This window comes from Bufo gargarizans, chromosome 2 (genome assembly GCF_014858855.1).
Source record: "Bufo gargarizans isolate SCDJY-AF-19 chromosome 2, ASM1485885v1, whole genome shotgun sequence".
Lineage (NCBI taxonomy): Eukaryota > Metazoa > Chordata > Amphibia > Anura > Bufonidae > Bufo > Bufo gargarizans.
This window is the reverse complement of record NC_058081.1, coordinates 221,369,344-221,391,781: the sequence shown is the minus strand read 5'-3', so window position 1 is coordinate 221,391,781 and position 22,438 is coordinate 221,369,344. Positions and strand designations below refer to the sequence as shown.

The 22,438-nt window shown below is 42.0% G+C and overlaps 1 protein-coding gene across 1 annotated transcript in view; it reads right to left on the bottom strand.

The window, feature by feature from the left end:
• Positions 1-22,438, bottom strand: part of LOC122925383 (store-operated calcium entry regulator STIMATE-like) — a 117,890-nt gene that overhangs the window by 18,910 nt on the left and 76,542 nt on the right. Inside the window, exons 5-6 of the mRNA XM_044276738.1 lie at positions 6,447-6,559; positions 387-470 (exon numbers count right to left, since the gene is read on the bottom strand). Coding sequence (XP_044132673.1) covers positions 387-470; positions 6,447-6,559 — 197 coding nt within the window. The remainder of the gene's footprint in view (positions 1-386; positions 471-6,446; positions 6,560-22,438) is intronic.

The following is a 22,438-nucleotide window of genomic DNA, read 5'->3' as shown; positions in this document are numbered from 1 at the left end:
TGCTGCCCCGGACTCTGGATCTCTAATTAATATTTGTATACTCCTCCCTGTTCTTCTACTTTCTGCTGCTTTTTGTACACTGACTGGACCCCTGAGCTCAGAAATCCTCTCAATGTATTAGAGCAGCGCTCAGTGGAGGGACAGCAGAGGAAATGGATGGGGGGGGGGGGGGGGGTATTAATTAGCTATCCAGAGTCAGGGGCAGAAGAACTATGCATGTACTACTGCCTATAATAGTGATTGCTGGAGGTGACAAACTCTAATTTTTATTTTATATGGTAAAACAGGTCTGGGGTTGTCAGCCATGTTAAATCTACTTTCCCATGGCAAAAAAACAATGCACTGAAAAAAGGACATTAGGTTGGCATTACAAGAGCTGTACTCACATTGACTATAAAAGGCACCACCAGCATGACCAGGACGAGCTCCAACTTGGGATTTGGAATGTAGTCCAGAAGAATTGCCTGAAGCTGTACAAAGAGAAAAACACAAAGCAAGAGGATGTACATAGTGCAAACAGACCTGTCACTTTAGAGGTTTCCCAGCCAGAGTTCACACATAGTTACTGAAACGTTAAAGCAAAGTTACAATAACATATTTCACAGTAGAATGGAGAGCGGGACATTACCAGCAGACAATCAAGGTCACATACACAGCACAGAGGCATCTGTTATATAGTCTATTTTCACTGGGTCCAAGTGGCTAAAACATGTAAAAACACATTATATTCTTCATTCTTTTTATACAGGAAAAACATCACCTGGATTTTGTCTGTTATAAGGACTTCATATATATATGGTACATTAACCCACCTAATACTTGTTATGGTGATGAATTCGGTGATCATTTGTAACCAGGCCAAGGATCAAAGTCTATCATGACTTAAAGGGTAACTGCCATGTTTCATATGTTACTGCTGCAGCAGTATTATCATTATCACAGAATTACTAAATTCTCTTAAAACATAACTTTTACTAGTATAAATTTAGAAAATAGCCCCATAACAAAAATAAATAACAATTTGGCTTGTGCCAACAGATAAAAATGTGGGAGAGCCTTACTTTATCTTGGATATGATGATCCCAAATACATTAAGCAATATATTGTAACTTACAGTTTTCAAGACAGCTGATTGGCACACCAGATAATAGAGAAGTAAGGCCAGGGGTGGAGGGGGGAATTTCACCCAAAATTGACCCTCACACTACCCCTGCCTACAAGCAGAGCACCCGCCCCGAAAGGAGCGACCCCACTTCTCGGTGGCTAAGCCCTCAACTGTCACCTGGTTTAGCCCTGTAGGTAAGTAAGGTATACTCCTCCACTGTATATTCGTCCCTTGTCCCGACGCATTTCCCCAGTGAGATGATGGTAATGATGGAAACTATGATAATTGCATTATGGTCCGGTATTGATGTCAAGATAAAGTAAAGCACAGAGCGGGTGCTCTGCTTGTAGGCAGGGGTAGTGTGAGGATCAATTTAGGGTGGAATTCCCCAGCACCCCTGCCCTGGCCTTACTTCTCTATTATCAGCTGTCTTCAAAACTGTAAGTTACAATATATTGCTTAATGTATTTGGGATCATCATATCCAAGATAAAGTAAGGCTCTTCCACATTTTTATCTATTGGCACAAGCCGAATTGTTATTTATTTTTGTTATGGGGCTATTTTCTAAATTTATACTAGTAAAAGTTATGTTTTAAGAGAATTTAGTAATTCTGTGATAGTGATTGTTATGAAATTTTCACAACCCATCTAAATATTCCGGTTATATTTGCAGCAGTATTATGCATAAAGCAATCTTTATTTTCTTCACATACCACTGTTGTCCTTGAGTTTTTCCCTTAGTTACGGCTGTTTAAACATTTACAATATGAGGACCTTCTCAAGATGGCTCCTCTGCCAGTTCTGAGGCCAAAACTGCTTTCCCTCACTTCACATACACACTTGCTGTAGCCAGCAGCTCTCTGCCAGCCAATCAGATTGGATTACTGAGAGACACGCCTCCTCACTCTGAAGCCTAATGCAGTCATGCAGTGTGAAGGACCGCCCCTCCGTCTTCCTGTCTTCTTATCCAGAAACAGACAAGCCATAGCAACTGTATTTTAAGGGAGCCGTGGAAAGGGACAGAGGACATTAATGAAAGCTGTTATTATAAGGTAATTACAGATCTTTTGACAATCATTGACAGACTAACTCAGGTATACATGCCTAGCTCTAATAAACTAGCATATACAAAAAATATGACAGTTACCCTTTAACATAGCGTTTTTTCACATTTCTATTAATGTAGCCAGATGAGGGCTTGTTTTTCATGGGTCAAGTTATAGGGGGTCATTTATCAAACTGGTGTAAAGCAGAACTGGCTTAGTTGTCCATAGCAACCAATCAGATTCCACCTTTCATTTTCCAAAGGAGCTTTGAATAATTAAAGGTGGAATCGGATTTACACAAGTTTGATAAATGACCCCAATAGTTTTTAATGGCACTGTTTGGGTACACTCAAAGCGAACCTGTCCACAACTTTATGCTGACCTCACTGAGGGCAGCATAAAATAGTGACAGAAATGCTGATGTCAGCGGTGTGTCATTTATGAGCTAAACGTAAGTGGTTGCTGAGAACCAGCATCATAATCATTGCAGCCCAGGCCTGGAAAAGAGTCACATCTACTTGAGAAGAGTCCTGGTTATTCATAATCTCCTGCTCTCACCCACCTGCTGATTGTCAGTTCTCTCCTAGAGAGAAAGGGAGAAAACTAGGTAGAAGACTGTCAGTCATCAGCAGGAGAGCAGGAATTCATGAAGAACCAGGACTCTTCTCAGGTGGCCGGGACTCTTTTCCAGGCCCAGTCTGCAATGATTGTGATGTTGGTTCTCGGCAACCACTTACTTTTAACTTATAACTGACAGACCGCCGATATCAACTCACCTGTCTCTACTTTATGCTGCCTTTAGTATGGGCTGCATAAAAGTGATGACAGGTTCCCTTTAACTTACTGATTAACTTTTCTTATCTCTTACTGTAGGTAGGGATGGGAAAAAAAAAAACTATACTGAGTTTTTAGGGCTCTTTCACATCTGCGTTATTGTCTTCCGGCATAGAGTTCCGTCGTCGGGGCTCTATGCCGGAAGAATACTGATCAGGATTATCCTAATGCATTCTAAATGGACAGTCCGTCCTTCAGGATGCATCAGGATGTCTTCCGTTCCGGAACGGAACGTTTTTTGGCCGCAGCAAATAGCGCAGCATGCTGCGCTTTTTGCTCCGGCCAAAAATCCGGAACACTTGCCGCAAGGCCGGATCCGGAATGAATGCCCATTGAAAGGCATTGATCCGGATCCGGCCTTAATCCGGATCCGGCGCATTGCCGGATGCGATGTTTAGCTTTTTCTCAATGGTTACCATGGCTGCCGGGACACTAAAGTCCTGGCAGCCATGGTAAAGTGTAGTGGGGAGCGGGGAGCAGCATACTTACCATCCGTGCGGCTCCCGGGGTGCTCCAGAGTGACGTCAGGGCGCCCCAGGCGCATGGATGACGTGATCGCATGGATCACATGATCCATGCGCATGGGGCGCTCTGACGTCACTCTGGAGCGCCCCGGGAGCCGCGCGGACTGTAAGTATGCCGCTCCCCCGCTCCCCACTACTACTATGGCAACCAGGACTTTAATAGCGTCCTGGGTGCCATAGTAACACTGAAAGCATTTTGAAGACGGATCCGTCTTCAAATGCTTTCAGTACACTTGCGTTTTTCCGGATCCGGCGTGTAATTCCGGCAAGTGGAGTACACGCCGGATCCGGACAACGCAAGTGTGAAAGAGGCCTTACTTATACATTTTGCGGCTTTCATTTTTCAGCATAAACATGATAACTTTATTCCCTCGGTCAGTATGATACCTTTTACTAAAAGGAATTCTTGTAATGTTTTTGTTTTGTTTTACAGCGTTCACTGTGCGGGATAAGTTATGTGAAAATATATGGAGGGGTTTTTATTTTTACAATTTTTTGCCATTGAAAAGTATTTTTTCAATGTTAAAAGGTGTATTTGAAGTTATTGTTATTTGGTGAAACTTGGAGATTTTTTTCACTTAACAAAATATTATTTAACTCTTATTTTTACCACTCATTAGTCCCACAAAGGGGTTTTGATGTGAGACAGCCTGATGCATACACTGGGTTACTTCATACTAAGACATCGGAACTTATTGGGTGCCGATGCCTGAGAGAGGGAGCCCCCCCCCAACCACTTAGATGCTGTGGTCACTATTAACTGCAGCATCTAAGGGCTCTTTCACAACTGCGTTCTTTTCTTCCGGCATAGAGTTCCGTCGTCGGGGCTCTATGCCGGAAGAATCCTGATCAGTTTTATCCTAATGCATTCTGAATGGAGTGAAATCCGTTCAGGATGCATCAGGATGTCTTCAGTTCCAGACCGGAACGTTTTTTGGCCGGAGAAAATACCGCAGCATGCTGCGCTTTTTGCTCCGGCCAAAAATCCTGAAGACTTGCCGCAAGGCCAGATCCGGAATTAATGCCCATTGAAAGGTATTGATCCGGCCTTAAGCTAAACGTTTCGCCGCATTGCCGGATCCGACGTTTAGCTTTTTCTGAATGGTTACCATGGCTGCCGGGACTCTAAAGTCCTGGCAGCCATGGTAAAGTGTAGTGGGGAGTGGGGGAGCAGCATACTTACCGTCCGTGCGGCTCCCGGGGCGCTCCAGAGTGACGTCAGTGCGCCCCAGGCGCATGGATGACGTGATCGCATGGCACGTCATCCATGCGCATGGGGCGCTCTGATGTCATTCTGGAGCGCCCCGGGAGCCGCACCGACTGTAAGTATGCCGCTCCCCCGCTCCCCGCTCCTACTATGGCAACCAGGACTTTAATAGCGTCCTGGCTGCCATAGTAACACTGAAAGCATTTTGAAGACGGATCCTTAGTGCCCCCCCCCATAAAAAGGCATATTGACGGTTACTAATATGAAAGATTCACAAATTTAGGCTACTTTCACACTAGCGTTTTGCTGGATCCGGCAGGGTTCAGCAAAAACGCTTCCGTTACTGATAATACAACTGTTTGCATCCGTTATGAATGGATCCGGTTGTATTATCTTTAACATAGCCAAGACGGATCCGTCATGAACTTCATTGAAAGTCAATGGGGGACGGATCAGTTTTCTATTGTGTCAGATAAAACGGATCCGCCCCCATTGACTTGCATTGTGGGTCATGACGGATGCTCCGCATCCCATGATATAAAGAAAACCGCAGCATGCCGTGGTTTGCTCTCCGGTATTAGAAAGGAACAGAATGCATTTTGGAGCATCCCGTTCTGTTCAGTTACGTTTTATCCCTATTGACAATGAATGGGGACAAAACTGAAGCGTTTTTTTCCGGTATTGAGACCCTATGACGGATCTCAATACTGGAAAATAGAAACGCTAGTGTGAAAGTAGCCTTAACCTGTTGTTTCAGGTGACTTTTCAGAAAAAGCTGTCATATATGTGCACACGAGGAGTAATATAATTTCCAGTCATTATATACTTTGTATCCTGCAGAACTAGGTACTATAATGTGCCCTATAGACATCTTCCCTATTTTGCTATATCATACAGCAGAAGCAGCAGCATTAAGCACAGCAGTACTAAACAAAGTAGTTGTGAGCACTGGGTTTCCTCGGGGTACCCCGGTTTACTTCTATACTCCAAAAATTGGCTTCCTATAAAATTGACCCTAGTGGGTGTTGGGGATGGGCACCTCTATGGCAGCCACTGACTCTCCTGCCCCACCACCATGCCTGCACTTTGAGACCCTTGTTTAAGAAATGCACATTACAAATATTTGTTCTTGTATCCTGCTGTGCACGATCCTTTACAGTAAAACAGTTAACAGGATCTGTCGTGGTTGAAGTAAAAATGAAATGTATGGCAATGATTTGATAAACAGATTTTTATTTAGGGAAATGTTAATAAAGATTATAGATTTTTGGCTAAATATACTTCTGCACTGTACAGTATGCACAGCATAAAACCAGCATGATAATTGATCAGGAGGTTGTGAAATGTCTTTATATGTGTATATTCAGTGTATTACAAGAATTAATTTTACACACAAGAGTTTAATATAATTTACCAAAGGCTGCATCATCCAGTGAAATCCAAACAGGAGCAATGAAAGGAATTTACCAGTCTTGAATGGTGGCGATCTATAACGTTCTTGCCATATACAGTGTACATTTTTATGTCATAGTAGTCAGTAACCTATTAATGTAAATTACTACAAGTGATGTGCGTCACGGTAACTGCTTACATATTGCTATGATGAAGACCAGCATGGCATACTTTTCACTACTAAATGTACAGAATGAATAAACACAGACATGTAACAAGAGCATGTGCCCATCTAAACTGTATACACGCGTATGTGAACTATGATTGCCTACAGTACCTTAGTCCATCCTGGGATGAGCAGAACAAGCGTTATTATGGTCTTTTCAACAATCATTATTAACAGATAAAGCCCACATTGGCCCAACCATGCGGCTGCCTGTGGAGGCTCCCCTAGAAGATGAAAAAAATGCTGGATCAGTGCATTGAAAGGCAGTCATGATTACTATACAGTCAGGTCCATAAATATTGGGACATCGACACAATTCTAACATGTTTGGCTCTATACACCACCACAATAGATTTGAAATGAAACGAACAAGATGTGCTTTAACTGCAGACTGTCAGCTTTAATTTGAGGGTATTTACATCCAAATCAGGTGAACGGTGTAGGAATTACAACAGTTTGCATATGTGCCTCCCACTTGTTAAGGGAGCAAAAGTAATGGGACATAATAATAATCATAACTCAAACTTTCACTTTTTAATACTTGGTTGCAAATGCTTTTACAGCCTGAAGTCTGGAAGGCATAGTGTTGTGGAAATTTTATTATGCGGACATTTTATCTTAGGATGTGTGTGTGTTTTTATAGCTTGTCATCTGTCTCCCTGTGTCGGATTTGGCCAAAGAACGCTCTAGCAGAGGATACTTGGGTTGAATCAGGACCAGTGGTAAAACCATCAGTATGAAAACCTTCCCATGGGCTTGGAGACATGTTCTCAGTGTGTAGGGGGGTGTTTGCCGGTTTGTGAGCACTAAGTGCAATGCAGTGGGCTTCTTCCCTTCAAATGTCTATACACATTAGAGAAGTGAAGTCTGCATAACGAGAGATACATATTATACCTCTGCTGCGGCTTCGCTATCCCTTTCTGGATACATATCTGCTTTTAAGACATGCATATCTGCCTTGTCGGTATACTCGTACCGTATACTGACAATAGCCGTAGCAATGTCTCGCAGATAATCTCAAACTTATAAGAACCAGTAAAATGATCTTCACTAGATACTGGTCGCTTTGAGCAGTATTGAATGAGGTCCATGCTGACAGTGATGGGGGGTGGGTGGCCACCTGGCTGGTCAGACAATGGACATGACTCATCCTTCCTTATACAGGGATGGGGTGTCCAGCCACATTGATGCCCTTCCCTGTCCTTTGACATGTCATCACTTCCTATATGTCATCACTTCCTGTATCCTTGTCTTGGGCCAGCCCCTTTTACACCTTTTGTGAGTAAATAAAAGAAACAGACTGGGCAGGGAGGGGAGGAGTTGCTCAGAATTCAATGGTAACACCTGGGTCTGGCTCTGACTGCGGCTGAGGGAAAGGTGGTTTACATTTCCTTACACAAAGATATTGGAGAGCAGATTACAACTATTAATATTTCTACAACAATAGACATCACCAGATGCTGGGTTTCATCCCTGGTGATGCTTTGCCAGGCCTCTACTGCAACTGTCTTCAGTTCCTGCTTGTTCTTAGGGCATTTTCCCTTCAGTTTTGTCTTCAGCAAGTGAAATGCATGCTCAATCAGATTCAGGTCAGGTGATTGACTTGGCCATTGCATAACATTCCACTTCTTTCCCTTAAAAAACTCTTTGGTTGCTTTTGCAGTATGCTTTGGGTCATTGTCCATCTGCACTGTGAAGCGCTGTCCAATGAGTTCTGAAGCATTTGGCTGAATGTGAGCAGATAATATTGCCCGAAACACTTCAGAATTCATCCTGCTGCTTTTGTCAGCAGTCACATCATCAATAAATACAAGAGAACCAGTTCCATTGGCAGCCATACATGCCCACGCCATGACACTACCACCACCATGCTTCACTGATGAGGTGGTATGCTTAGGATCCGTTTTCTTTGACACAATAGAAGACTGATCCGTCCGCTATTGACTTTCAATGGTGGTCATGGCTATAGAAGACATAATACAACCGGATCCGTTCATGATGGATGCATGCAGTTGTATTATTGTAACGGGAGGTGTTTTTGCAGATCCATGACGGATCCTCAAAAAACGCTAATGTGAAAGTAGCCTAAGATTCATAGGCCCTGATTCATGATTGATGGGGCCTAAATCATAAATGATATGGCTCCTCTGGCAGTCCGTGTGCTGGAATGAAATCTATGGCAGCTTGAAGCTAGCAAAGATTTGAGTCGCCATTTACACAATTTCCTGGCGCAAATAATGATGAATAAGTCAGGGCCAATGGGCCTGCCCACAGTCTGTCCCTCTGTGGATTTGCGACTTTCTATGCCAAAAACAGGCATATGGGGAAAAAATGCATACTGTCTAGAGTAGTGCAATTTTGGCTTTTAGTGTATGATAGAAAAAAAAATATATATTGATCAAAGTAGTGTTTTTTTCTTTTGGCGTATACACACTGTATAATTTAGAAGATTCACAAATAAAGGTTATATACACCTATATAAATTGGTCTGCATTAAAAATAGGGATCGACCGATTATCGGAGAGGTGAGGAGTTTTTATTTTATTTTATTCATCTGAGGTCTGATCGGGGTTAAAGTCTGATCTGAGGTCTGATAGGGCTTAAAGTCTGATCTGAGGTCTGATAGGGGTTAAATAAAGTCTGATCTGAGGTCTGATAGGGGTTAAGTAAAGTCTGATCTGAGGTCTGATAGGGGTTAATAAAGTCAGTGAGAAGGGGGGGATGGTGTGGAAATTTGCATTTGGCACTAGTATATTATAAATGCAAATTATAAATTGACTACCAATAAGGGCTTTGTTAATTTATAATTTACCGTACATTTATAATATACTAGTGCCAAATGCAAATTTCCGCCACCTCAGTGACTACCAACTAATATAATATATATTATAATATATAAAATATCGGTATAAATTATCGGTTATCTGCCATTGGCCTGAAAGTTCACTGATTATCGGTATCGGCTATGAAAAATCAATATCGGTCGATCCCTAATTAAAAAATATGGAATCTTTTTTTCTGTACAGAGCCGAGATGGTCTAGTAGCACCCTTTGGATTTTCTGCCTTTTCCGTCAGACCAGGAGCTGATGGCTCCTCATCTCTGCTCTCTCATCTCCTAAACACTCACTATAGCTCCGTTCTAATCTTACTGATAAGAATGTGGCTTAAATAAGTGTTTATGACCTCTCTGTAGTTTAGAGATAAGGTTTATGAGCTGTCCGGCACAAAGTGAAAGTACCAGTCACACAGCTAGAAAAACTGTTAACCCTTTGTGACAGAACAGCTCAATATGTTTAATAAAGGCCAATTGAAAAAAAGATTTTTAGAAATGAGTGAAATGCAATCATAAAAAAATTGCCCACAAAGGTCTTTATAGCCTTTAAGTTTTTTCTTTCAGTGTATATTGTATTATAAGGGATCGCCTCTTATTCGAGGGGTCATTCTCACAATGATCTTCATCGACCACAGAGTTAGGGGCCAAACATTGCTTTTATTTGGCTCCTCAGCAAAACCAAAACAAACAATACAAATAAAACACCTGCCTGGCTGGGCTCTAACTAAACATGAGGACTCCCTACCTCACTGAAAGCCCTGTTCACACACGGGAAGAACATGCGGTTTTGCCCAGCCTAACAATCCAGCACTTCCAGGCTGTAACAAAGTCCAGTACCTTTTGGGGGATTGTGGCCCAGAAGTCCTTCTGACTCTGGCCTAGCGACCGTCGATTCCAAGACCTCGCGGAATCCCCCAAAGTTCAGGCTAACACCTAGCCCCATGGCCCCTCAACCAGCTCGGCTGAGCCCACTTGTACAGAGCCTTCCCAGGCCTCTGCTGCACACAGACTCCTCCTCCTCCTAACAGTGTGGACTGGGCTCTTATCCCAGACTGATTGTTCCACCTGGTGCGGCCTCTGACCTGCTGATTGACAGCGAAGAAATGGAAACTCCTGCCATATCTCTCCCCTAGCAGCCGTGAGGCCTGTCACTGCCTCACAATATGTATTATATAATTTGTATCGACTAGAATAGAGATGAATATTTATTGGATAATATGGGGCCCTACATACAGTATAGAGTATATAAGTACATTTTAAAGGGGGTTGTCCAAGTTAAATAAAAACTCGGGCACCAGCTGTAAATGTGCTAAAATAACAGTAGTAGTGATACTAAACATTTTTATGCCCCATTGCTTCTAGCATCCCGCCTTGGTCCCGTGGCATTGATACCCAATCACTGACCTCAGCAGTACACAGGATGTCCTTGCTGAGGTCAGTGATCGCTTGCCTCAGTGACACGGTACTGCAAGGAAGATAGCCATTGTAGCCCGGGAAAACAAAGAGCAGCATGGTGGACCAAAGCCAACACTGGAAATGGAACTGGAAAAAAATATCTTTTGTTATTTTATCACATATCCTGCTGCTGCCCAATTTTTTTTATTTAACTCGGAGAACGATTTCAATTGTATCTAAACTTTGACATTTTCTTGAACAGATTATTTAGTACAGTCATGTTTTTAAGCAGATGGAAAATCTATAAAAAAACTTTTATATGTGAGAAGAAGGAAGGACAGCTACTTATATTTATTCAAGATTTTCTCATTTGTGTGGTAGATTGGAAAAATACAGCACATTAAAATCAACCTTTAAAGGGCCCCACCTTAATTGTTAATTTTAGACAATGTAACAGACAGAATTATGTGAAAGAGGTTTTTTTTCATTCGATTTAGTTTCTCATTATTATGTCCATCTGCACAGAAAGGTTCCAAAATCATTTAATCACTAGAACAGATTTCCCCTGATGATAGGATGAATTTTAACCTATGCAGTCCTTTCTTCTTCTGTGAGATCCCAGAGGTGTCAGTAAGAATAGAAATGCACACCTTGCTGATCGGAATGCACATGTTTATGCAGATCTCCCAAGTGTCCTTATTTTGGAGGGACAGTCCCTCTTTGCTCTTTAAATGCTCCTCTTTCTGATCTAAGGTATACCTTTGCGTTATTACATTTACAATATTGATCCAGAAAGTGTTTGCCTGGTTCCTATCTGTATATTAGAACTCACCTTATATATTATTTAATTATTATTATATTCAGATCATTTTTGTGCTATTGTGTGCTAGGAAAACTATTAAAGTGTATAAATATGAAGGGAAAATGGGTATTTTACACAAATGAGCCAAAAGTGTCCCTCTTTGACCATCTAAAAAGTTGGGTGGTATGGTTTATGAATATGTCAGCCAGGATAGCTGAACTATGGTAAATTAGTATGTTATTATGCCTAGCACAATCAAAGTGTTAAAGGGAACTTGTCACCACGAAAATGCAGTGCAGTCTGCAGGCGGCATGTTATATAGCAGGAGGAGCTGAGAAGATTGAAAAGATTCAGTAAAACTTTAATTTATTCATTTAATTTCCTGCAAATTCTGGGCTTTGAAGTCAGTGAGACGGTCCTATCAGTGATTGACAGCCCTCCCTCTATGACTGTATACAGAGATAGCTGTCAATCACTGATAGGACCGCCTCCCTGACTTCACAGTCCAGAATGAGCAGGAATTTAAAATGTATAAATTACAAGTTTTACTGAATCTTTTCCCACAAAAGTAAATATGAATCTGCTCAGATCTATAACATGATACCTTCGGCTCAGACACCATGTTCAGTGTGACAGGTTCCCTTTAAATAGAGTTTCAACTATGTGAATCACAAGTTACAGATTTCACAGTTTAATTCAAATTTTACATTTTTAAGATCCTAGTCATAAACTGGCCCACCTAAAGAAATCTCAGGGACCCACTCATTTGGGATAATGTATTAAAGCTCTACACCTACCTTCTGGCATAGAAAAGTCATACATTTTGGTGCAAATGCATTTTGTACCAAAATGTAAGGCTTCCTGCAGTTTTATTCCACCAACACTACCTCTGAAAAGTGGGTAGGATATTGGGCTATAAATGTCAATCAGTTTCACTCCAGATTTATCACTGCGACTTTTGTAAAAAGTTGCCCAAAAAGTCGTAAAGTCACTCAAGTAGGGGGGTGGCATAAAAAAGTGGAGCAGCATTTCTAGAAAAAAGCATATGGGGTCATTTATCAAACTGCTGTAAAGTAGAACTGGCTTAGTTGCCCATGGCCACAAATATGATTCCACATTTAATTTTCCAAAGGAGCTGTCAAAAATGAAAAGTGGAATCTGATTGGTTGCTATGGGCAACTAAGCCATTTCTACTTTATATATCGGTTTGATAAATGACCCCAATCATATTTGAAGATACACCAAATGTATCAAACACTGTGCAACAGTTGATAAGTTTGGCACAAAGTACACTATTGCAAACTTAAGCAAAAACGGACTTTAAAAATTACTCTCATAACACTTTACCTCCTGTACATAGTGAATCTAGCATCTCAATGCAATGACTGAAACAAAAAGTTATACAAGCAGACATCCTAGAAAACATATAAAACAACATCCCTAGAGTAAACCATCTATTGACATACAGAGGCATCTCAATAAATTAGAATATCATCAAAAAGTTAATTTATTTCAGCAATTCACTTCAGTGAAACTCATATATTCTATAGATTCATTACACACAAAGTGATCAATTTCAAGTTTTTATGTCTTTTAATGTTGAAGATTATGGTTTACAGCTAATGAAAACCCAAAGTCTGTATCTCAGAAAAGTGGAATATTGTGGAAAATGTTCTGTATTGCAGGCTCATGGTGTTACACTCTAATCAGCTAATTAACAAAAAATACCTGCAAAGGTTTCCTAAGCCCTCTTTCACATGGGCGTCATAGATTTGGGCCGGATAAAATGCGGGTGCGTCGTGGGAAAATGTGCGATTTTCCCGCGCGAGTGCAAAACATTTTAATGCGTTTTGCACACTCGTGAGAAAAATCGGCATGTTTGGTACCCAAACCCTTTAGGTTAGGTGTTGTGTAGATTTTATTATTTTCCCTTAAAACAAGGTTATAAGGGAAAATAATAGCATTCTTCTGAATGCTATTGGTGTGCTTAGTGCTTAGTGAAATAGGGCTGGAGGGGGTTAAAAATAATAAAATAAAAAATGTAACTCACCTTAATCCACTTGCTCGCGCAGCCCGGCTTCTCTTCTTTCTTCAGGACCTGGGTAAAGGACCTTTGATGACATCGCTGCGCCCTATTTTACTAAGCATTCTGTATTAAGAATGCTATTATTGCTTATGTTATAAGGGAAAATAATAATGATCGGGTCCCCATCCTGATCATCTCGTAGCAACCATGTGTGAAAATCGCATCGCATCCGCACTTACTTGCGGATGCTTGCGATTTTCACACAGCCCCCTTCACTTCTATGGGGCCTGCGTTGCATGAAAAACGCACAAAATAGAGCTTGCTGCAATTTTCACGCAACACACAAGTGATGCATGAAAATCACCGCTCATGTGCACAGCCCCAATGCGTTCACCTCACACATTGCATCCGCGCGGAAATCTCGCCCGTGTGAAAGAGGCCTTAAATGGTCCCTCAGTCGGGGTCAGTAGGCTATACAATGATGGGAAGACTGCTGACTTGACAGTTGTCCAGAAGACAGTCATTGACACCCTGCACAAGGAGGGTAAGCCACAAAAGGTCATGATTAATAAGCTGGTTGTTCAGATTGTTGTATCCAAGCATATAAATAGTCTGGAGGAAAAGTAGAGAGGCACACAATCCAAATTGCTTGAGATCCAGTGTGAAGCTTCCACAATCAATTATGGAGCCATGTCATCTGTTGGTCCACTGTGTCATATCAAGTCTAAAGTCAGTGCAGCCATCTACAAGGAAATTTTAGAGCACTTCTTGCTTCCCTCTACTGACAAGCTTTATGGAGATGCTGATTTCATTTTCCAGCAGGACTTGCCCACACTGCCATGAACTGCTCCGATGCTCATATCAGAGGGGCTGCCTGGGTGAAAAAGGGGATATGTTCGGGTTCAGCTCTGAACCCAGACAACCCCTTTAACAGTCACATTAAAATAAAATTAAAAAACTCCCCAAAATGTGACTTTTTAATTAAAAACTGAATTTATGTCTCAACTAAATACAGTTGGCACTAGTGATATGCCACCAATGTCTGAGATGATAAAACTGCTTTAACTTAGCTTCTTCTTTACATAACGCCTTGCCATCCACAGCTATGAAAACTCTTGCCATGTACAATTTGGAAAATTATCATCTGCCATAGAACTACACTATGCAGACAAATTTTAGCCACAGCGTACTGTGGCTAAAATGTACTTTCCTGTATACCCTTTTCACATCATTACACATACGCATTACACATGAGCCCAACATAGGCTGTATGCATAGAAATTGATTTGTCACCAGAGCCTAATGTGTACCGAAATAAGTCATTTGTAAATTTCTGGACTTTTTCTTCATGGAGGCAGATTATAAAGCGGTGAAAAGTAACTTGGCTATAGATAAACATGGGAAAAATCTGTTATGGAAATATCATGCACTTCCATGACAACAGTTCTAGCAACATCCCACACATCCTCCCTCTGGAGAGAATTTGGCTTTGTCTCCACATCTGCGTGAGTATGCTGGATGTCCATATATCGTATACAAGCCCAGGACAGTACAATGATTTATTTACAGCACATGGAAACCTTTCTGGTATCATATTCCACTGACCAAACATTTGGAACTTTTAGGATGTATAAGGGTCCATTCACACGCCCGCAAGTGTTTTGCAGTCCGCAAATTGCGTATCCGCAAAACACGGACACCGTTCTGCAATTTGTGGACCGCACATGGCCGGCACTATAATAGAAATGCCTTTTCTTTTCCGTGTCTGCGGACAAGAATAGGACATGTTCTATTTTTTTGTGGAACGGAAGTGCGGATGCGGACAGCACACTGTGTGCTGTCCGCATCTTTTGCGGCCCCATTGAAAATGAATGGGCCCGCACCCGTTCTGCAAAATTGCGGAATGGATGCGAACCCATTTTGCGGACGTCTGAATGGACCCTAATAGATAATAGTATTGTGTGTAACCAATGATACAAGTCAACATGAAAAAGACATAGGGAAAATGGTATATGAGATCTTGTCTAATACTGAAAGAGACGATCATAAAAATATTCACCCCTACAACCCGATTAGGCTTTTTAGTGCCTGGTCAGATGTAAACTAATATATAAAAAAACAACATAACCAAATGAACAACCATTCATCCTCATTATAACATGCTGAAGCCAACTGAAGTCACCTAATAAGTGGCAAGGGTGTTAGGTCAAGACATGTGAAGCATGGGCTCAGGGTGTTTTGTCCAGAGCCCCGAATGTAGTGGCAGCCAAGTAGACAACTGTATTGCTATCCTCAGGATGGCAATACAATTGAATACTGCTGCGGGACACAGTGGCCAGTGGCTCCCTGTCCAGCCGTTCACACTCATAGGCCAGTAATCCTGAAGCCTATGAGGCAGTAAAATAGCGCAGTCAGTCCCGAAAAGATTACATTATGGCGACCGTTTGTGCCAGGACATTGATGACGTCATCATGAACACCTGCTCCAAGACACAGGCGGCCAATTGACTTCATTGTGATAACCCGAGCAGGAAAGCCAGAAGAGGCCTGTGGCCTGCATCATAGACAGAAACGAGGAGTCAGGTGAAGATTGTGTGAAGATAGTACTGGGGCATTCTTGGGGTGCCCTATAAGTACTGGGAGCACTATGGGGGCATTATATCTTCTGAGGGCGCAATAGGGGCATTACAACTAGTATGGGCACTATGGGGGGCATTATAACTACTGGGGCACTATAACAACTTGGGGCAATATGGGGGGCATCATAACTACTGGGGCACTACAGGGGGCCACTATCATTACTAGGGCCCTATTGGGGGCATTATACCTACTGAGGCTACTAAAGGGAGGCATTATAACTGCTGGAGGCAATATAGGGGACATAATAACTATGCAGGGAGGGGGGCTTACAAGAGGGCCTTAAGGAGGGGCCATATTACTTCTGGGGACACTTTGGGGAGCTTTATCACAACTGGAGCACTAATAGGGATTACTACTACTGGGGTTTTTGTAGAATTATTATTATTATCCGCCACAATATGGAGGGCACTACTACTAACAGAGCATTATCACTACACTGGGAGATTACTAATCAGGGCACTCTGGGAGAGAATTAGCTTTGGTGGATTTTTGGGAGCACTTTGTGCTGTGTGGCACTGTAATTTACATCCTGATTCTCAAGTTTATGATACAGATTGGTATAATCAGCTGCCATGGCCAGCCCAGACTCCATAGGTGGGGTAAAAGAGGACAGCCCACAATTACTGGAAAGGTGGAATTAATCCCTTGATGACATCCACCGTACATGTATGGCAGACGTCATCTCTTTAAAAAGGAATGGAGTGAGTGCCATCGCTACTGGGACGCTGTCAAATATGACCACCACATCTGAGCGCTGAAAGGACATAAGGGCTCAAGGGAGCTGTTCCTTCCTTGCAGCAGTCTCTGTCCCCCTGAAGGATCTGAGGCTCCCGCAGCTACAGTTGCAAGGAAAAGTATGTGAACCCTTTGGAATGATATGGATTTCTGCACAAATTGGTCATAAAATGTGATCTGATCTTCATCTAAGTCACAACAATAGACAATCACAGTCTGCTTAAACTAATAACACACAAAGAATTAAATGTTACCATGTTTTTATTGAACACACCATGTAAACATTCACAGTGCAGGTGGAAAAAGTATGTGAACCCTTGGATTTAATAACTGGTTGAACCTCCTTTGGCAGCAATAACTTCAACCAAACGTTTCCTGTAGTTGCAGATCAGACGCGCACAACGGTCAGGAGTAATTCTTGACCATTCCTCTTTACAGAACTGTTTCAGTTCAGCAATATTCTTGGGATGTCTGAATCGCTTTCTTGAGGTCATGCCACAGCATCTCAATCGGGTTGAGGTCAGGACTCTGACTGGGCTACTCCAGAAGGCGTGTTTTCTTCTGTTTAAGCCATTCTGTTGTTGATTTACTTCTATGCTTTGGGTCGTTGTCCTGTTGCAACTCCCATCTTCTGTTGAGCTTCAGCTGGTGGACAGATGGCCTTAAGTTCTCCTGCAAAATATCTTGATAAACTTGGAAATTCATTTTTCCTTCAATGATAGCAATCTGTCCAGGCCCTGACGCAGCAAAGCAGCCCCAAACCATGATGCCCCCACCACCATACTTCACAGTTGGGATGAGGTTTTGATGTTGGTGTGCTGTGCCTCTTTTAGTTTTGTGTGTTTTTTCCAAACAACTCAACTTTGGTTTTATCTGTCCACAGAATATTTTGCCAGTACTGCTGTGAAACATCCAGGTGCTCTTGTGCAAACTGTAAACGTGCAGCAATGTTATTTTTGCACAGCAGTGGCTTTCTCTGTGGTATCCTCCCATTAAATCCATTCTTGTTTAGTGTTTTACATATCGTAGATTCGCTAACAGAGATGTTAGCATATGCCAGATACTTTTGTAAGTCTTTAGCTGACACTCTAGGATTCTTCTTCACCTCATTGAGCAGTCTGCACTGTGCACTTGCAGTCATCTTTACAGGATGGCCACTCCTAGGGAGAGTAGCAGCAGTGCTGAGCTTTCTCCATTTATCGACAATTTGTCTTACCGTGGACTGATGAACAGCAAGGCTTTTGGATATACTTTTATAGCCCTTTTCAGCTTGATGCAAGTCAGGCAAGGCATCATTTACATCAGGCAATGCTTCTTGTGAAAAGCAAACCCAGAACTGGTGTGTGTTTTTTTATAGGGCAGGGCAGCTGTAACCAACACCTCCAATCTCATATCATTGATTGGACTCCAGTTGGCTGACACCTCACTCTAATTAGCTCTTGGAGATGTCATTAGTCAAGGGGGTTCACATACTTTTTCCACCTGCACTGTGAAGGTTTACATGGTGTGTTCAATAAAAACATGGTAACATTTAATTATTTGTGTGTTATTAGTTTAAGCAGACTGTGATTGTCTATTGTTGTGACTGTATGTTCCTAGAAAAGCTCCATAGAAACATAGCAAATTTCTCAAGAGACTTCAATGCTAATGCATGAATTTCCCCAAAATAAAAATAAAATAATAATCATTATAGGCATCACAGCATCCCAAAATGCCTGTACTATTAAAATATAAAAATATTTATCACATACAGCAAACAGCATAATGGAAAAAATAGCCGATTCATCGTTTTATCATTGCTTTATCTCCGCCCAAAATTGAATAAAAGGTTTCCAAGAAGTTATATACACCCCAAAAAGTTTTTTGTTTTTTTTTGTTATAAAAACACAAGAGAAACTGTAAAAATATGATATTACTGTAATCATACTGACCCAAAGAATGAAAGGCTAGTTTTGGGCCGGTTTTATCAAATAGGGAATGCCATTTTTTTTTCCTATTCCACCCCATTTGGAATTTTTTCCAGCTTCACAGTACATTTTATGTAACATGTAATGTGAACGCAAAAATAAAAAAAAGCTATGGCTCTGGGAAGGCTGAGTCTCAGCTGTTGGTATTAAAAAATGTAAACAAAAATGGAAAATAGTCATGTACTCAAAGAGTTAAAGGTGTTTTCCAAAGTCAAAATCAACCCCCCAAACTGCAGAAGTCACGAGGTACCAAAAGTGATCGGACGCACATCCTGTGGATACGGGATAAGTTTTGATTCTCTGAAAACTTATTTAGGGTAAGTGAAACATTGGAGGCATGTACAGCTAAATTAACTGTATTTTCACTCTTTGTCAGAGTTGCACTTTAATAACTGATAAAGCAGATATCACTTTGTAGAGAATAGTAATAGTAATCTTAGGGTTATCTCAGAAAGAAACCCATTTTAAAACATTTTATAAAAAGGGCACCGGCCCTCATTTGGACCGTTACTTGATAGCCAAAGTAGATATGATTAGAAAGACCTGCAGACCACCATCAAATGCTTCATTTCTGCTGTGGTGGCCTCAGGGGAATTGAACATTTCTGCAGGGTTCCCCAGCAAATTACAGTTGAACGCTGGAGGTTCTAGGAGCAGAACAATTCTATAAAATGGGATGGTGACTCTGTATTCCCTTTTCTCCACTGTATCCGTAAATATTCATTTTCTCTCTATAACTGAGTGAATAAGTACGGTATACCGTGTTCTCTGACCAATCAGATGTCACACACAGAGAGGGGCTCAATGGTGACAACATGACTGCAAAAAAAAAACAAGTGTCAGCATCAGCTCTAAAATAAGTTATTTATGTGGATGCAAGAAAATCATGGAAAAAATTATAAATGCTAGTTTTTCCCAAAAGATACAAATGTAAACCTATAACATCCTAAACACATGTTAATGATCAGAGCTGTTTGATGACATGATCATCAGCAGAGGAAGGTCAGAGTTGCTGCAGTTGACTGGAATTGACTCAGCACATTATAATATGTTACATCCTGGTTTACAAATTGCAATTAAACTGCTTCAACGATATTTTTGCCTGTTTAAATAAAGGATGAGTAAAGCATTTTACCAATTTTTATTATAACACAAACTGCAACCCGTGATATCGATGCAAAATTTGTGTGACTTTATTGAGACTGTGGATGTAATATTTATTACAGCCACAGTCTCAATAAAGTCACACGCAAACTTTTCTATTTCTATTTACAGTACGTCTGGGATGGGAACCCAACTCCTAGCAGAACAGAGCAGAGTGCCACTAAGTTCACTTGAATGCAAACAACCCAGCAGTACATTAAAGTTGGTGAAATATTTGTCCAATGCAACGTTTCAGCCCACCATCTTGGACCTTAGGTTGTAATTATTTACGTTAGCTTTTTCACAAATCTGCAGGATAATATAATACCTGAAAACTAAATGAGGATTCAAACATCTCATTTCCAGTGCGTAAACTGATGTATTGATACATACGGTAAATTAAAATCCACCCCAATTGTGTATGTAAACTTACTCTGCTTTCAAAATTTCGCAGTACTCATATAAATAGCTGCTTTCAAATTCTACAGGTGGTTCTTCTCTTATCTGTGAGACATGCTACTTTTGGGTATGGCCATGTGTGCAGGTCTTTTTGCAGTTTTTCAAGGCAAAACCAGAAAGGGATTCAAAAAGATGCCTTAAGGCCTCTTTCACACTTGCGTTGTCCGGATCCGGCGTGTACTCCGCTTGCCGGAATTACACGCCGGATCCGGAAAAACGCAAGTGTACTGAAAGCATTTGAAGACGGATCCGTCTTCAAAATGCTTTCAGTGTTACTATGGCACCCAGGACGCTATTAAAGTCCTGGTTGCCATAGTAGTAGCGGGGAGCGGGGGAGCAGCATACTTACCATCCGTGCGGCTCCCGGGGCGCTCCAGAATGACGTCAGAGCGCCCCATGCGCATGGATCATGTGATCCATGCGATCACGTCATCCATGCGCCTGGGGAGCCCTGACGTCACTCTGGAGCGCCCCGGGAGCCGCACGGACGGTAAGTATGCTGCTCCCCGCTCCCCACTACAGTTTACCATGGCTGCCGGGACTTTAGCGTCCCGGCAGCCATGGTAACCATTCAGAAAAAGCTAAACGTCGCATCCGGCAATGCGCAGAAACGACGTTTAGCTTAAGGCCGGATCCGGATCAATGCCTTTCAATGGGCATTCATTCCGGATCCGGCCTTGCGGCAAGTGTTCCGGATTTTTGGCCGGAGCAAAAAGCGCAGCATGCTGCGCTATTTGCTGCGGCCAAAAAACGTTCCGTTCCGGAACGAAGACATCCTGATGCATCCTGAAGTACGGACTGTCCATTCAGAATGCATTAGGATAATCCTGATCAGTATTCTTCCGGCATAGAGCCCCGACCACGGAACTCTATGCCGGAAGACTATAACGCAGGTGTGAAAGGGCCCTTATCTGTAAGGAAGGGGGGGGGGGGGGTTCACATCAGCGGTATGTATTCTGTTATGGCTTTCCATTATAATAACATGGTTATAACGGAATACATAAGACAGAAGTCAAAACGGAAGCCTTTAAGAGGCATTCCGTTTGGATCTGTCATAGTAGAAGTCTATGGGAATCATAATGGATCTGTCTGGTTCCACGTTATGCAAGACGGAAAACAAAGTCGCTCTCACTCTGCCGCAAGTGTGAAAGCAGCCTAATGAACGAATTGCTAGCGGTCTGCAGTAAGGGTACAGAGGGGCGGTATAACAACTTGGGGGGGGGGGGGGGGGGGGGTGTCCCTGCACAGTCTGACTCTATCCAATCCGTACTTCCATTGTCAGACTGTGCAGGTACACCCCCCAACTGGTTACCTCCCCTCTGTACCCTTACTGCAGACTGCCAGCAATTCATTCATAACTTCTAGTAGAAATAATAAAGGCATGGCACAACATAGAGCCATAAGAATAGATGCTCCAGAATTATTACATGGGGAATGCATGAAGCTGTTAAAACAGGCATGTCAGGAGTGGTGACAGGTCCTCTTTAAGATCTACACTCGGTTCTAGCTTAAAGGGAACCTGTCACCGGGATTTTGTGTATAGAGCTGAGGACATGGGTTGCTAGATGGCCGCTAGCACATCCGCAATACTCAGTCCCCTTAGCTCTGTGTGCTTTTATTGTGTAAAAAAAAAAAAGATTTTATACATATGCAAATTAACCTGAGACGAGTCCTGTCCCTGACTCATCTCACATACAGGACTCATCTCAGGTTAATTTGCATATGTATCAAATAGGTTTTTTTAAACAATAAAAGCACACAGAGCTATGGGGACTGGGCATTGTGGATGTGCTAGCGGCCATCTAGCAACCATGTCCTCAGCTCTATACCCAAAATCCCGGTGACAGGTTCCCTTTAAAAACCTGGCTGTGTGGCCCTACCCTAAGGTAGCATGTCTTACAGCTGAGTGGAGCTTAATAGGGTTACATACATGAGGCAGATTGTGCACTGCACATGTCACTTGATACAAATCAATAAGTAGTGCTACAAAATGTCTAGGTCCAGCTCCAGCCTATGGCAGGAAGTCCACAGGAATGCACAATCATTGCTTTAGCCAAGTTGCCATATTTGCTAGCATTGCTTTTTAAATCACTACATGCTGGGA